Source organism: Nannospalax galili, unplaced genomic scaffold (genome assembly GCF_000622305.1).
Source record: "Nannospalax galili isolate Female #2095 unplaced genomic scaffold, S.galili_v1.0 scaffold546, whole genome shotgun sequence".
Classification (NCBI taxonomy): Eukaryota; Metazoa; Chordata; class Mammalia; order Rodentia; family Spalacidae; genus Nannospalax; species Nannospalax galili.
In genome coordinates this window covers 492,043-507,479 of record NW_008355158.1, presented here as the reverse complement: position 1 = coordinate 507,479, position 15,437 = coordinate 492,043, and the positions used below count along the sequence as shown (strand labels likewise).

At 39.1% G+C, this 15,437-nt stretch overlaps 1 protein-coding gene across 1 annotated transcript; it reads left to right on the top strand.

Moving 5' to 3' along the window:
* The first annotated feature begins 5,180 nt into the window (after positions 1-5,180).
* Calhm4 (calcium homeostasis modulator family member 4) lies at positions 5,181-7,919 on the top strand. The gene is made up of 2 exons (XM_008852202.1): positions 5,181-5,741; positions 7,533-7,919. The coding sequence occupies exons 1-2, from the start codon at positions 5,181-5,183 to the stop codon at positions 7,917-7,919; spliced, it is 948 nt and encodes a 315-aa protein (XP_008850424.1).
* Positions 7,920-15,437: the final 7,518 nt, after the last annotated feature.

Sequence of the window (15,437 nt, the reverse complement as noted above, 5' to 3'; positions counted from 1 at the left end):
TCCCTCCACCAACAGTCATTGGTTTCCTGTAACTCTTCACCTAGAGTTGGAACCTTGTGACATTTCTTTCATGCACATTGGCATGTCAACTGGTGCTGTCATTATGTAGGTCTTGTTTAGGCAACCATCTGTTGAGGTTTCATGGGTGCAGCTTCCCTGTCATGGCTGGAATGACACGGAGCAGCAGGCGTCCTGGTCCTCTGGCTCTTGCAATCTTTCCATCCCCTTCTTCTGTGTTCCCTGACCTTAGGTATAGGGGTTGTCTTGTAGATGTTTCCGTTGTGGCAAGGCACCCCACACCTGTTTTCACCTGTTGTGGAACATTGTAATAGTATCCATCTGTTGCAAAGAGAAGCTTCTTTGATGTGTGACAAGATCTACATGTATCTGTGAATATAAGGGTAAATATTGAGAACGTAATATGAAGTCACATTGGTTTAGGAAAGTGGCAGTAGTAGGATCTCCTCTAGGGTCTATGACCTCTCTAGCCATAGGTACTTGGCTATGTTTACAGTACCATGCATGGATTCCCTCCTATTGAATGGGTTTTAAGTCCAATTAGACTGCTGTTATTTACTCCAAAGAGTGCCAATATTGTATCAATAGAGATATTTTGCTGGGTCAGTCAATGTTGTGGTTCGTTAACTTTACAGTCGGGTAGGATTATTGATTTGTTTTTCTCTTGGTAGCATCTTCCAATACTATGAGAGCTAATCTTCAGGAAGGAGGCCTCCAGGTAAGTTCCAGCTCAAATTCTCCAAGTCCTGTGTCTGAAGTGTGTGCTGTTTTCAGCAATAGGGTCTTACCTTCAAGCTCTGGGAAGTAACCCCAAGAGCAATGGCAATTGGGAGTCTCTTGTGCTACCCTGTCCACCAAGTCAAGGGAGGTTTCCCTTGCCTGGCACTCGGATTTTTGTTAAGAGAGCCTTATAATTATAAATGCACACACTCTTATCTCATAAGCCATATAAAATCCAACAGTGCGTCCATTTGGTTCATATACCATGGACTACCAGCCCCTCCTCTGTGACATACCATTATCACAGTTTATGAATCAATTTCTTTGTTACTGGGTATTGATACTGAAATTTCCTTGGTGAATTCTATATCATCAACACATTTCAGGGGAGAATAATTGGGGGAAACCTATAAAAACATTTATTCTCTATTTTTAGGGCATAGAATACTATACATCTTTAACAATCTGTTTAAGGCAAAACTTGCTAATTTGCTGTTTTTAGCTTTTCTATATATATTTTGACCAATTCACTTTTGTTAGTGTTATCTTAAAAATCTGTCTATGGGGGCTGGAGAGACAGCTCAGCGTTTAAGAACACTGGCTGTTCTTGCAGAAGACCCAGGTTTGAATCCCAGCACCCACATGGCAGCTAACAACTGTCCGTAACTCCACTTCTAGGGGATCTGACAGCCTCTTCTGTCCTCCACGGGCACTGTACAACACAGGTGCACTTATCTACATGCAGGCAATGCACACATACACATAAAAATAATAAATAAAATATAAAAAAACTCTCTATGAAAGAATTCTTCCTTATAATTTGATTAGCTTTTCCTTTTATATTTCTTAAAGTTATACAGTCATAAACACAAATTGATATTGTCATATCTTCATAATGGATTGATATTATGATGGAGGGTTCAAAGTCAACCCTTTAGACACTTTTTGCTTTTAGTTAGCTTTGCCTTCTCCTAATATTATTCTCCCTAGTGAACTATATTTCAGTATCTTTGTTTTCAAGCTTTTTGTGTGGTATAGTTTTGGGAGCCTCACATGTAAGCAGCATGACTTTTTAATACTTTATGGGCAGGTTTAAACCAGCTCTGGTGTGGTGGTTAAAAACATGTGCTAGGCCACTTGGATCCTGATTTCGACTCTTCCATTTATTTGTGTGTGAGGCTGTGAAGGTTCCTTAATCTTTCCATACCTCATAACTGGATTATTGTGGGGATTTGATGTTCTTAAAAAAGTGCCTAGCAGGTAGGAAGCGCCCAGTCATTGTTAGCTGTTTAAGAGTTGTGTTATTGTTGGTGTGTTTGGCCTCATTTGTACTGTGGCTTTGTTTTTTGTCTTTATCTTCCTGTCATTTCTTTCTCTCCTTTCCTATGAAGATTCTCCTTTTTATTCCATTTTGTTCTGAATAATCTATCTACTTCATATCTATTCTTTCAGAGATTATACTTAAAATTTTTAGTGTTTATTGAGATATATTTGATAAGCAGTTGAATGAGTATATAGATCAAGTTTTTAATCAGTGTAATTAATTCCATGTTTTATGTTTATCTATTTGGTATCCACTAATTACCAAATAATAGCTTTTACTTGCATTTCCCCTATGACCCACAGGTCAAATGTCTGAGCCACCTCCTTACCTAATGCTCACACACTGAGTTACCCTTTCCCTGCCCTAAATCAACCATGACCAAGTTGCAGACATATAGGAAAATCTCTGTACCCCCAAAGCTTACTGAAATTTTTAAACAGCCAGTCCAAAGTGTGTCCCCTGGCCTGGCCTGCCTTGCCTTTCCCTTAGATACCCTGATAAGGTCTGGTCTAGGCTTTCTCTTCTTTCTCCGGCCTCCTGACCCACCTGGTGCTTACTGGTATGACCTCGCTTGGCATGCCATGACCTGTTGTCTCTTGGGAAAACAAGAAATGGATCTTTTGATGGCATTGGCATCTCTTTGTTGCTTCTACAAATCCAAACCCTGTGGGTAGAAGTTTGTAACTTCCTAAATTTTTCTAACGCTTCTTTGTAATCCTGCTCTTGTTTTATTTTTTGTTTGGTTTGGTTTTTTGGAGACAGGGTCTCACTATGTAGCCCGGACTGGCTTGGAACTTGCTATGTAGACCAAGCTGGCTTCAAACTCACAGAGATCTGCTTGCCCTGGCTCCCAAGTGCTGGGACTAAAGGTGTGCACCATCATGCCTGGCTTAACCCCTCTGTATTCTGTTATTCCTCATTCCCTACTCCCTCTGCAAATACTAGTCTATTTTCTGTCAGTATAGATTTACGTTTTCTAGTTTTATATAGTAGCATAATACATACGCATTTTTCTAAATTATTTCATCTAGCAAATTATTTTTTAATTCGTGTTATTGTATATATTAAGAGTTTTCCCCTTGATTTTGCTGAAAGCAGTATTACCTTATATAGATATATCACAGTTTGTTAATTCACTCATGATGGTCACTTGGGTTATTTCTAGTTTACAGTAATTATGAAGAAAGTTTCTGTGGATATTCAGATGCAAGTATTCCTGTGGACATATGTTTTTCTTTATTTTGTATAAATAACTAGGAGGCAAATGACAATTATATGTCAGGTATATGATAAACTTTTAAGAAAATGGTAGTTTTCCAAAGAGAATTGTCCTACTGGACATTCTCAGCATCAGAGTATGAGAATTCCTATTGTTATACATCTTCACCAGCATCTGGTGTGCTTAATCTTTTTAATTTTAGTATTTTTTATAGATGTGTAGTGATTCTTGTTTTATTATTAATGTACTGCATTGGTTGTATTTTTGAAATAAAGGTAATAACTTCAACAACTAATAAAGGAATTCAAAATACTTTGGGTTCATCATTATCTTGTGCTCTCACATGTTTCCTTAGGGTTCATGTATCCTCTTGCTGAAACATATCCTTTCATACTCCTCTTAATGAGGTTTGATGAGAAGCAAATTCTCTCAGCCTTCATGTGTTTTATTTTCCTGTGTCTTGGGTGATGCTTCACTGGCACTAAGCAACCTAGCAATATTGTCTTCTAACCTCAGCTGCTGATGAGAAGAGTCTCAATCTGTTGTCACTCTGGTGGGTTATCTGCCTAGTCTGCTGGTACCTTTTAGGAATGTTTTTGTTTTCATTCTATAGCTTTACTCTGATGAGTCTAGATATGAATTTGTCCTTATACTGCTCAGAACAACCAATCTTCTTCTCTGACAGAACTTTACTTGGATTTTCTGTTTGTTTACTTGTTTCTCTTCAAATATTGTTTTCCTGCCTATCTTTTTCTTGTCCTTTTTCAATTCTTATTAGACAGTGGGGTTCACTCATCTGTCTTCCATTGCCCTTAGTTGCTTTAAAAACTGTTGTTTACATTTTTTGCTGTACTTTGGACGAATTTGTTGGTACCATGTTTAGTTCACTAATGAGGTGTTTAACCAAACCCAGGATGAAAAATTTATAAATCCAAACAAGCCTAGTCTAGTACCACTTACATGAAAGTTGTATAACAAATATTTACTAATTAAATATCAAAGCCACTTTTTATGTTTGATCCTTTTGTTCTTGTAGACATGTAACTATTAAAAATAAATCATATTTTACATAACCAAAATATATCATAAAACTAATTTTCAATTTAACTTTTAAATCAACATATGACAATATTCCATCAACATAAACATATTTTAAATTTCATGCAGTTAGAAGATTTTTGTCTTTTTGAGACAGGGTCTTCCTGTAGCCCCAGCTGTCCTGGAACTCACTATGTAGACCAGGCTGGCCTTGAACTCACAGAGATCCACCTGCCTCTGCCTCCCCAGTGCTGGGACTACAGGCATGCGCCACCATGCCTGGCAAGAATATTTTAATTTAGATATGGTGTTCACGTGCCTAGGCTTTTTTAAAGGAAATCTTTTTGGGATCGCCTAGAAGAACCCTTAGACTATAGGTTTTCCAGTTAACTTTAAATTTTGGATTGCTTCATATCTGATAGTTTCTATTACTATGTTTTGTAATTTTATGGCTGTAGACTCCTGGTCTAGTACTAAGGTAAGAATGTCTCTGTTTTGCTTCCAAGACTTTGTTCGCTGGTGCTTAACATTTTGTGTTGTACAAAGCAGCCCATGGAAAAACGGAGGCAGTTTGCAAGCATGCTATGAAAGTCTAATGTGAGACATTAAACAATCCCGCTTTTTTCATACCAGATGAAAACTGAGACACCCTCACCTTCTCCCAGCTACAATCTGATGTGAATTTATTAGCGTGGGATTCACAAAGCACACAAGAAGATTCTAGAATCCTTTAAACATACAAGGATGTTGGGTCACTTAACACAACCAGTTAAACCAGTAGGATCCTATAAAATGGTCACAGCTGGAGGAGTCTGGTGATCAGAAAGGGCCACAAACTGATTAATGTCAGAGCTTCCCATGATGAGTGGGACTCTCAATAGTATTCTCTGTTCCCTGCAGAGAAGTGGAACATTTGTCAACTCTTTGATTGCAGTTCTGACTATTTGTGGGCAACAGCTGTTCTCCTCCTACACATTCAGTTGTCCATGCCAAGTTGGAAAAAATTTCTATTACGGTTCAGCTTTTCTTGTGGTTCCTGCCTTGATCCTTTTGGTTGCTGGCTATGGTCTAAGAAGCCAGTCATGGATGATTGCCCGTGAATACTGCTGCTGCAGCTGTGCCCTTCCACACCGGAGGATCAGCCCCTTGGAGCGCAGGCTAGCTTGCCTCAGGTTCTTCAGCATCACTGGAAGAGCACTTGTTGCTCCATTAACGTGGCTGGCAGTGACGCTGTTGACTGGAACGTTTTTTGAATGTGCAGCAAGTGAGTTTGTATCCGTGGACCAGTACCCAATGTTTGCTAACATCACTGCCAGCAAACAAGAAGAGATCCTGGCTGGATTTCCATGCTACACGTCAGCTCCTCCTGATGTGGTCCCGGTAAGAGACCAAGTAGCTCTTCTGCATAGATACCAGTCACAAGTAAGTTCATGACTTTTTTCTCTCATTCTAGTCCATGCTTATAACAGTTGCATGAACATCTCACATTTCTGCTGCTTCTCATATTGTCTGGTTACAGAACACAAACTAGATTTCATTCACCAGAGTGAGTGGAAGTAGACTGCTCCAGGCACAGTTAAGGGTGCTGGGAGTCAGCAGGCCTGCTTCAGTTTTGCTGCTTTGCCACTTAGTAACTGCCCATTTTTGACTAAGTTATATGATTGCTCCATGCTTTGCTTTCTAAGCTGTGATAGGAAGATGATGACAGTGTTTACCACATAGAATTGTGAGGAATAAATGAACTAATGCTTTAAAAGAGCTCAGGACTGTGCCTACAATCTACATGGAAAAATGAGTTTTAATATTATTAGGAATATCATAGAATGTTATCAGGATATTAATATATTACTAAATCTCATTTTTTTCTGCATGTTTTTTCACAAATACATTCTTGTCTAAAATCACAGGAAGCTCAATCGTATTTCAAATATCTCCAATGATGGCTATAAATTCAATTTCCATGGACAAATTAGTGTCAGAGGGTGGGATGGCGCAGGAGGACAGCATTTAACTTTTAGTTAAATTTTAGAAGTGCAATTTTGCATTTTGGCAGGAAAAAGTCATTGATTCAGCATTTCTCTAAAGGATTTGGATAAAACATATTTTCGAACCACTGAAGTACAATAAAAAGCATGTTATAGCTTAATCTAGTTATTGCAAAGGCATACATGGTTTTTGGCCTGTTAACTTTCAGTTATTAGAATTTAGGATGCTAAATGTTATTTAATTACAACCAAGACATAGAATACTGAAGTGTTCCAATATGACCAAGTTGGAAAAAAGTTATAATTACATTAGGATAGGCTTGTCACAACTTTTTTTTAACTAGTCATAAGGTTCAGCTGGAGGAGCTATGTGAAGGCTTGCAGATGAATGGTGACATGCAAAGACACCATCACAGGCCGAGTTGTGCCTGTGCACTGTTAGCAGTCCTAAACCTGTAGAGCTAGTCTTCCTTACTTGGTAAGTAACAGTTGATAAATATTTTAAAAAGCATTAGATAAGGAAAAAAAAAGATCTTAAGAGTTTAAAAATTATATCAGTCTTTAAAAGCAGGCACTAAATAGTCCCAAATAAAGTTAGTTGATCTTTAAAGAAAACCAGTAAAGAACTGAAAGCATAGTGCCTAAATCAATGGTAGATTTAGAAATGCAAATTCACTTGCTAACTTCTTTGGTTGCAAAAGATAAGTGGAAAGAGCAACACAGGAAGAAATATCAATAAATACTTGTTAGCAGATCACTGAAGACATCTTGGAAGGCTACCATTATTGTCTATCATGCCATCATTTTCATCACCATCATTATCAGATATTAATTAAATTACCAACAAATGCATGGGTCTGTACCTGATGACTGAGAAACAAGACTGAGTTATACAAAAAGGACAAGGTTTATGCATCCTATATAAGGTTAATTGGTGGCTTATAGCATCTGTTACTTCAAGGACAGTACTTAGAATCCATCCCACATCAACAGGTCAAATTCCTTTGTAATACGAAGGCCAAGATGAAATGGCTTGACCTGTCCTCCTGTCAGAGCTATTTCCACATCAAATGCTGGTCACTGTATATTGTATACTAAAGACAGGAGAAGCAAAGTTTTCATCCATGTTTTAGTTTTGAGATTTGTAAGAAACCATCTTACCATGGCTGTTTCTTGAATATTTGATGTATTGATGCTTGCTCTTTTTATTTCTAATAATTATTTGAAGATGCTGGGCTGGATTTTGATCACCTTGGCAACCACTGCTGTCCTGGTCTCCTACTTTCTGACAAGATGCTGCTCTCCCCTCACCTCTCTGCAGCATCATTACTGGACCAACTACCTTGAGAGCGAGAAACAGCTCTTTAAACAAGCTGCAGAGGAGCATTCCCGGATTCTCATCAGGCAGCGCATAAAGAAACTATTTGGCTTCATTCCTGGGAGTGAAGACATCAAACACATTCGTATTCCTTCATGTCAGGACTGGAGAGATATTTCTATACCCAATCTTCTATGTGTGGGTGATACCTCACAGGGTCCCTATAGCTTCCTTGGAGACAGGGTAGTTGAGAATAACGAGGAAGACAAATCAGAAGGTATTGAATTAAAATCCTGATAGCCATACCATCATATCTCAAGTTCCTAAATAGGTACTTGATTTTATGATGACAGAGGTTCAATGCAACGTCTTCTTTTCCTTTCTCTTTGATACTTATTTATAGAAGTCCATTCAAAATACTATTTCCAAAATCAATTTATAATGTGACAACTTCCCTATCTTTATGAAGTTTCATTACGTGCTGGTAATACCTGCTTTACCATGCTGGTCCACTTAAAAACAATATGGAATTTTAAGTGATATCAAATTTGCATTTTAGTTCTGTTTCTTGGTACCTGTGTGAAAACTAGTATTTCTGAGTGTTAGTTTGTCATACACCTGTAATAGGTACCTCATAGAGCTGTTGAGAAGACCGAATATGACAAAGTACTCACCACCACACTTTTCATAAAATGAGTGCTAACAAGCATCACTTTCTCCCTTTCTCTTTAAATTCCACATCTTCTGTCACTCTTTTCTAATTTTTATTTGCTCTGTTTTTTCATTTGAATGATACATTTTCACTGCCTTCTCCTCTTTCTTTAACTCTGGATAACTAGTTGTGTAGGGAGCAATAGAAAAGGCCCTTTGTGAAGTGGCAGCAAGTGATGAAGGTCTTCAGTCATCTTGCCAAGATTAGGGAAGTGATGTTTTCCTACCTTATCATTAGCGTCCTGTTATTCATGGCATCTCCACACTATGGCCACTAAATACAAAGTTTATGCTACAAGCTTCCCCTCTGTGCTCCACAACAGGGGTCCCAACAGTGCCCTTTCCTTATCAAACTGCTCCTTTGCACTCAAAATCTGTCTGAGGAACTAAGACTCAAGTTTATACTTGCAGTCTTTACTAGACCTCAGAAAGGGATGGCTTTACTGTGCCCAGCTTTGCTAAATCATCCCCTAATATTTGATTTTATGATTAAATTTTATCATGACTATATTTTCCTCAAACCTGATTTTTATCTTGTTTGCTTAAGCACTGGCTTATTGGCTAAAATGAGCAATCTGAAGGTTTTTGTTTATTTCTTTGGCTAAAATGATTTATTATTGTCAAATGGCCAACTGCCAATGGGCAACTTGACTTTCAAGATTCACTTTCAAGGAGACTAAACAACTGGACTACTTAAAATGCAACCAATTTCTTGCATTAATTTTCAAATAATTACAGAAGATTCTATTTTGTGTCAAATTTTGGTATTTTGACTTAAGAGAAACAAGTGAAAAATAAATTTTTGAGAAAAACTTCCTTCAGGAGTCCCCCTGATAAGAGACTGCGCAGTGTAACCCTTGCCTAGGACAGGTGTGCCCTTCCACCAGCACTTATCACTAACAACCCGAGTCAGTTCCTCTCCCTGGGCCCTCTTTCATCTGTAAAATAGGGATAGTGTACTGCACTGTCTGGAAGACAAATATTTAACCAAACGAATTAAAGCCCCTTCTAAAACTGATAAGATTTTTATGTTTGTTGGTATATAGGCTAATGTGTCTGCAGTTCTCTGGAATGACAGTAGACTCATGTTGCTTCTTCACTAAGTTGGATTTGAGCTGTCTCTAAAACTGTCCACTAGCATTCTACTTCCTAAGAAATCTATGAATGATCTTTCTCAAGTGGTCAAGGAAAGCTACTCTACCTCATCAATTAACTGCATACTTAGTACTAATATGATGGTACACAAATGACGTTGAAAACAAAACAGAAATGTGTTGGGAAAGATGAGTTAACTTGGGTACTGAGTTAGTAAATGTGGAAAGTCTCATTCATTTTATTCTCAAACTCTCCCCGAGTTCTAAAACTCTAAGTTTCTACTGACAGAAATGCTTTGCTTTCAGATTTTCTTGACACTGGGACTGACTAGTAAATGAACCCTTTACACCATACTCAGAATTAGTTTATTAGTTTCCAGGAACTACACCACAATAAAGACTCTTCAATAAGGTTTTCAATTAGCAGCACAATCAAAGAATCTGTAAGTTATAGCATTACATTATCAGAAAGAAGATTAATAGTTACTTATGCCTTAATACTAGGAAAGTGTCCTATGGGCTTCTGAAGCCCTTTCTACATCAAACTTTTTCAGAGCACAATATACAAAGTTTACCTTTTGTGCCAGTTATCACAATCATGGTTTTCTGGTAAAGGAGAAGGAACATTCTTCATCTACATGGTTTCAAAGTATTCTTAGCATTTATTGGAACACTGAAGGTATAGTATACATATTTGGGATTTCACTGTACTGTATATTATCCATTTAAAATAAAATAGAATCTCCTCCTACCCTTTCTGGTATATTCTTTTGTAAGTAAAACTTTTTGCACTTCCTCCCCTTTATGCTTAATGGATTTAAGTAATTATGAAACATATAATTAAAATCAATTATATGCGCTTATACTACCTAATATTTTGCTACCAAGTGCTTTTGGCTGACACATCAAATTCTGCGACTTGGCACAGAGTCTTGCTGACTTCTTAACTTCAATTTTGTTAGCTCCACTGTTCCTCCACCGCAATCTAGATTGCCTGCTTGTCAGGAGACAAACCCAACATTTAGCTAAGTTTGATTCTAATTCCTTTATGTCATCCAAAGCTGAACTGGATAAAACTGTACTTACAGATTATCTTCCTTGTTTCTTTTGTGCTCTGTTCTCGTCATCAGCTATTTTTTTTTCTTGTTGTTTAAAGATTTGAATGAATGATTGTAATTAGAAACAGCGGTGTGGGGACTAGAGCGATGGCTCAGGGGTTAAGAGAACTTGCTGATCTTCCAAAGGAGCTGAGTTCAATTCCCAGCACCCATCTTGGAGTAGCTCATAACTGCTGTAACTTCAGCTCCATCCAGGGGATCCAACACCCTCTTCTGGCTTCTGAGGGTACCTGCACACACACACACACACACACACACACACACACACATACACACAATCATTTAAAAAATAAAAAAGAAACAACAGTATGATTTTGCTGTTTTCCTGTATCTGGTTTGTACTCAAATGGAAAGCACATTAACCCTAAAACTTTGAAGTTTCATAATTAATTAAAGGTCTTCTGATTGCAGAGTACATAAGCATTTGCTATCTCAAAAACACAAAACCCAAGGTTTAGAAATACTATTTTAATTTAAAATTATACTTGGCCAAAATTTAACTCTGATCAAGGAAAGATAGATAGTGCCAGGCTTAAAGAAACAGACAGGTCTAAACTGGTTGCTTAAGTTTGTGGGGGTGGGGGGCAAGTCCACAGATGTGACCTCTGGATGGAGGACTAATGTGTGGTATTACCAGGCAAGGTACATTATTCCCAGCCTGAACTGTTCTGTGCTAGGCACCAAGTATGATCAAGCTTCTCGAATCTCAGGACAGCAGAGCTCCAGGAGGGACACAGGCTGGGCTATAAGTACAGTCTCCTCTGTTAGCACCTATGCTCCATGCAGGCGCCTGCACCCATCTGCAGTGGGTGACAACAATATAGGCAGAGGATTCAGAAAAGAGGAAATCTGAAGTGCTCCCAAACTACAAACTTTTAAAACAGCAACATGATGGATTAGGGATGTTTAACCAGTAAAATCTATAGATGTTCCAAAATATGGAAAAAAAAACACTATGTAACCTGAAGCACTTTTGTCCTTGGGCATTTTGAATAAGGGATGCTTAATTTTTAATAGTAAATATAATTCACAGTGCTTACAATATGCCAGCTTATTAAAAACTGGCACATACAGTCACGTATTAGAAAACAACTCGATGAAATGACATGAAAAAAATGTGGAGATTGTAAGTTTTTAAGTCTTATGCGAACAAAAATACTTTCCTATTTTTACAATTGTTTCAATAGATAAGAAGTGATTCGTGAGTCATTAATGGAATTCAGGTCTATTTGATGCTAAAAAAAAAGCTCTTGTTCTGTTAATGAGACAGTTGAGCTACATTAGAGATCATTGTGCCAAAGATTACATTCCTTTTAGTGGGGAAGCCAGAATGCAGCCCCAGCTGTCTATTAGTCCTATGCTCCGTAGTGTTGGCCTAGAGTCCTGCAAAGGGCATGGGTCATCAGCCTTCCTGAGCCATGTAGGTGTGCACAGGATTCTCCACATACTCACCCTGAGCTCCAAGAAGATACTATATCACATTTGAGTACCACTCTTCCAACCCAAACTGCACCTGTGTACAGAAAGGCTTGCTTACAAGGCACTGTGCTTCTTATCAGATGACTTCTTCCCCTTCTCTGAGACCTAACTCTGCATTTGATCTATACAGAAGCCAACCCCAACAATTCTACAATTCTCAGACTAGCCACAAGCCTGCCCAGGAGTCTCAGGGACTCTCTCTCTCTCTCTCTCTCTCTCTCTCTCTCTCTCTCTCTCTTATAAAAGAGCCAGTCAGGACAGCACTACAATCTAATTTGTTTTCAGGAGGCCATAGTTATGAAGGGTTGAAAGGTTGACAGAGGTCAGGAAAAACTGCCTTTTATTACTCACATGGTCATGTCTGTCACTTCCTAGAACTTCCATTTTCCTTTACATGAGATAGGCGATGATAATTAAATTGTAGCAGTTGAGTAAACTATTTTGAGCACTCACCTATTTGAATAGCAATTCTAAGAAAAGCTATTTTGAGCAAATATCCTACAAAACTGTACATAGGCACAGGCATGCCAACATACACAGAATTTATAAGAAACTTGTCAATGATATTTTTATGAAAAAATATACTTTGCAGGTAAGATCAAGTTAATTGCTTTGAGATGAAGAGATTTATTCACATGTAACCACAAGGGCTTTTATAAAAGGGCTTTAGGAGGAATCAGTCAGAGAGGTGTTGGGTGACTTTTCCTGGGGAGACATGAACAAACGTCTACTCATACCATTTAGGGGGCTAATAACAGACAGACCAAAGAAACAACTGTACCAAGTTCAACTTGGTGAACCAATGAATTTATTGGTTACTTACAAGAGTATGGGTGAAGGGTCACTTACAGGAGTAAGAATGATCCAAAGGCAGATACAGTATCAAAAGCTCATCCCAGCATAGACAACAGCTCACAAGACCTCCACCCTTGGAGAAGTCAGCACCCCTTGCAGTTAGCACAACAGATCAGAGAGTCTCCTCTCCCTACTGAGGTCCTTACTGCTTATGAAACCTTGGGGAGGGAGGGTCTCGTGATTCTGGTAAAGTTTCAGGGACTTCCTGGGACTCCTGAATTGTTTACTTCCTGAGTCTTAAGGAGTCTCCTTCCATGAGATGTTTCAATTTTGAGGATATTGCCACACAACAGAAGTAAAATTCATAACACAAGCTTCCAGTGTCAGAGTGATCATGTAGCTTGAGAAAGATCCATGGGCCGGCCATTGCTGCCTTTGAGATTGGAGAATGTCATGAGCTAAGGAATGCTGGCATCCCCTACAAACAAAAAGACAAAGAATAACCACTGTCCAAAAGCCTGTAGAAGGAACACACCTACTGACATTTTGATATTGGCCCATGGAGACCTGTGTCAGATTACTACAAATCAGACATAGTCTTTACAGACTATAAGATGATAAATTTGCATTGTTTTAAACTACTGCATCTGTAGAAATTCATAATAGTGATGATAGTAAATGAAGACACATACCAATACACTCCAAGAATTTAGGAATCCACAAGCCATGTATGAATGACAATCCCTGGATTAAGACCTGTTTGAGGCCATTTCTAAGAGCACAAGCATTCCAAGACTATAACTGCACTGACATTTCAATGTAGGCAACATTGTTGCTCCTACAAGCCTCCCTTCCCCCTCTCCTCCCCTTCTCTGCCCTCCCCTTTCCTTCCTTTCATCCATCCTCTGTCATCTAGCTACTCTAGTTAATGTTTTGTAAATAAATAAAACACAACGTGTTCCACTTTTAAGGTGTTGTAAAGTACAAAAAGAACAGCTGCATATTAACTTTATTGGATTCATAGATGCTTCACCTTTGTTCTTCAGAGATCTCACTGCACCCAGACTTGCCCCAAACTCACTATATAGACCAGGATAGCACTGAAATAGCAATCCTCTGGCCCCAGCCTCCTGCGTGCTGGGATTACAGGCATATGCCATCACTCCTGGCCTGCAGGCTGCATCTTGTTACAATAAAAAGAAAAATACATATTTCTTCTAGTTGGCAATAAGCATCAACAGATGGGTATACTGAAGCTAATTTCATTATATATATATACATACTTCAGTTTTTTAAATATAGGAAAACAAATGTCAAGGCAAAAACAAAAATTTAAAAACTAATCTCAATCTATAGATTATATAGGTTAAACAAGTCAAGCGGGCCTGTTACTGATACGTCTATGGTTGTCATTCTTTCATGTTGAGATCACCTGAATTTAAGGAAGTCCACCAGTAAAATAAGCATCTTTAGTCGAATCAACGACTTAATAGATTCTATGAGGGCCTATGAGAGAGCTTTATATTTTGTGAAGATAAAACCAAAGGCATCTTTCTCACCTCCCTCCCTCCTTCTCTCCCTCGCCTTCTCCCTGCCTCCTACCGAAAAGCAAGTTAGTACAGGCAGAGCTGGAGAGTAATAATTGGGATACATTTCAGTTCTGCTCGCCCTCAGGGTGCCTGGCTTTTGAGTTCCTTCTAGGAAATGTGCTGGGTACACCTGGGTGGGGAGCAGGGAGTGGTGAGGCTTTGCTCAGGAGCTTAGACCAGCCGGGATCCTTCCTTGGAGTAAGGAGTCTACGCCTCCTTGTGGCCAGCGATGCCTGGGCTCACAGGTGCCAACTCCCACCTACATTTCTGAACCACAGGGTGGCAGTGGGTCCTGTGCTCTTGAGGGATGGCTGGCATCAGAGTGGTTTGCCTAGCAAACACACCTGGGCTTGGAGTTTCAATGGGCCTTGGGATCAGGTCAGGTCGCTGATCAATTTGGGATGCTGTGCTTTCTGAATGATCAAGGACTGACCTGCCATGCACCGGAATACAACCTATTGATTAGACTCACAGACATGTCAGTCTTCCCACTGACCATGCATGGAAGGCGGGTGCAGCCACCATTGAAAGAGGTTCCTTCTCAAAATGTGGTGACGGTGGCTTAAACAAATCAAGAAAAAGCACGATTGGAAGATGTATGGTAAATCTGGCCAACTCAGAAAGCAAACAGTTGCTCACATTTTCCTGCACATATTTTGGATTAGACCTGCATTTGTGGTCATCAAGAAAGCAAAGAAAGCACTTTCTAAGGCTTCAAGGTGGCTCAGTGGGTAAAAGCACTCACTGCCAAGCCTGGTGACTGGAATTGGCTCTCTGGAACTCACCAAGAGGAGAAAACCATGGTCCTCCAACCAGTTGTGGCATGTGCACCCACAATCAATCAATCAATCAATCAATCAATCAATCAATCAATCAGTCAGTCAATCAACCAATCAACCAAAATCTCTCTCTCTCTCTTCCCATCTATAGGTTGTTGGGGGAGGGAGAGACATTTTCTTCAGTTGAACACTTAGGTAAGTTGCCCAAGCTCCTATAAAGAAGCCCCTACCCAGGGCTTTGGAGGTAACC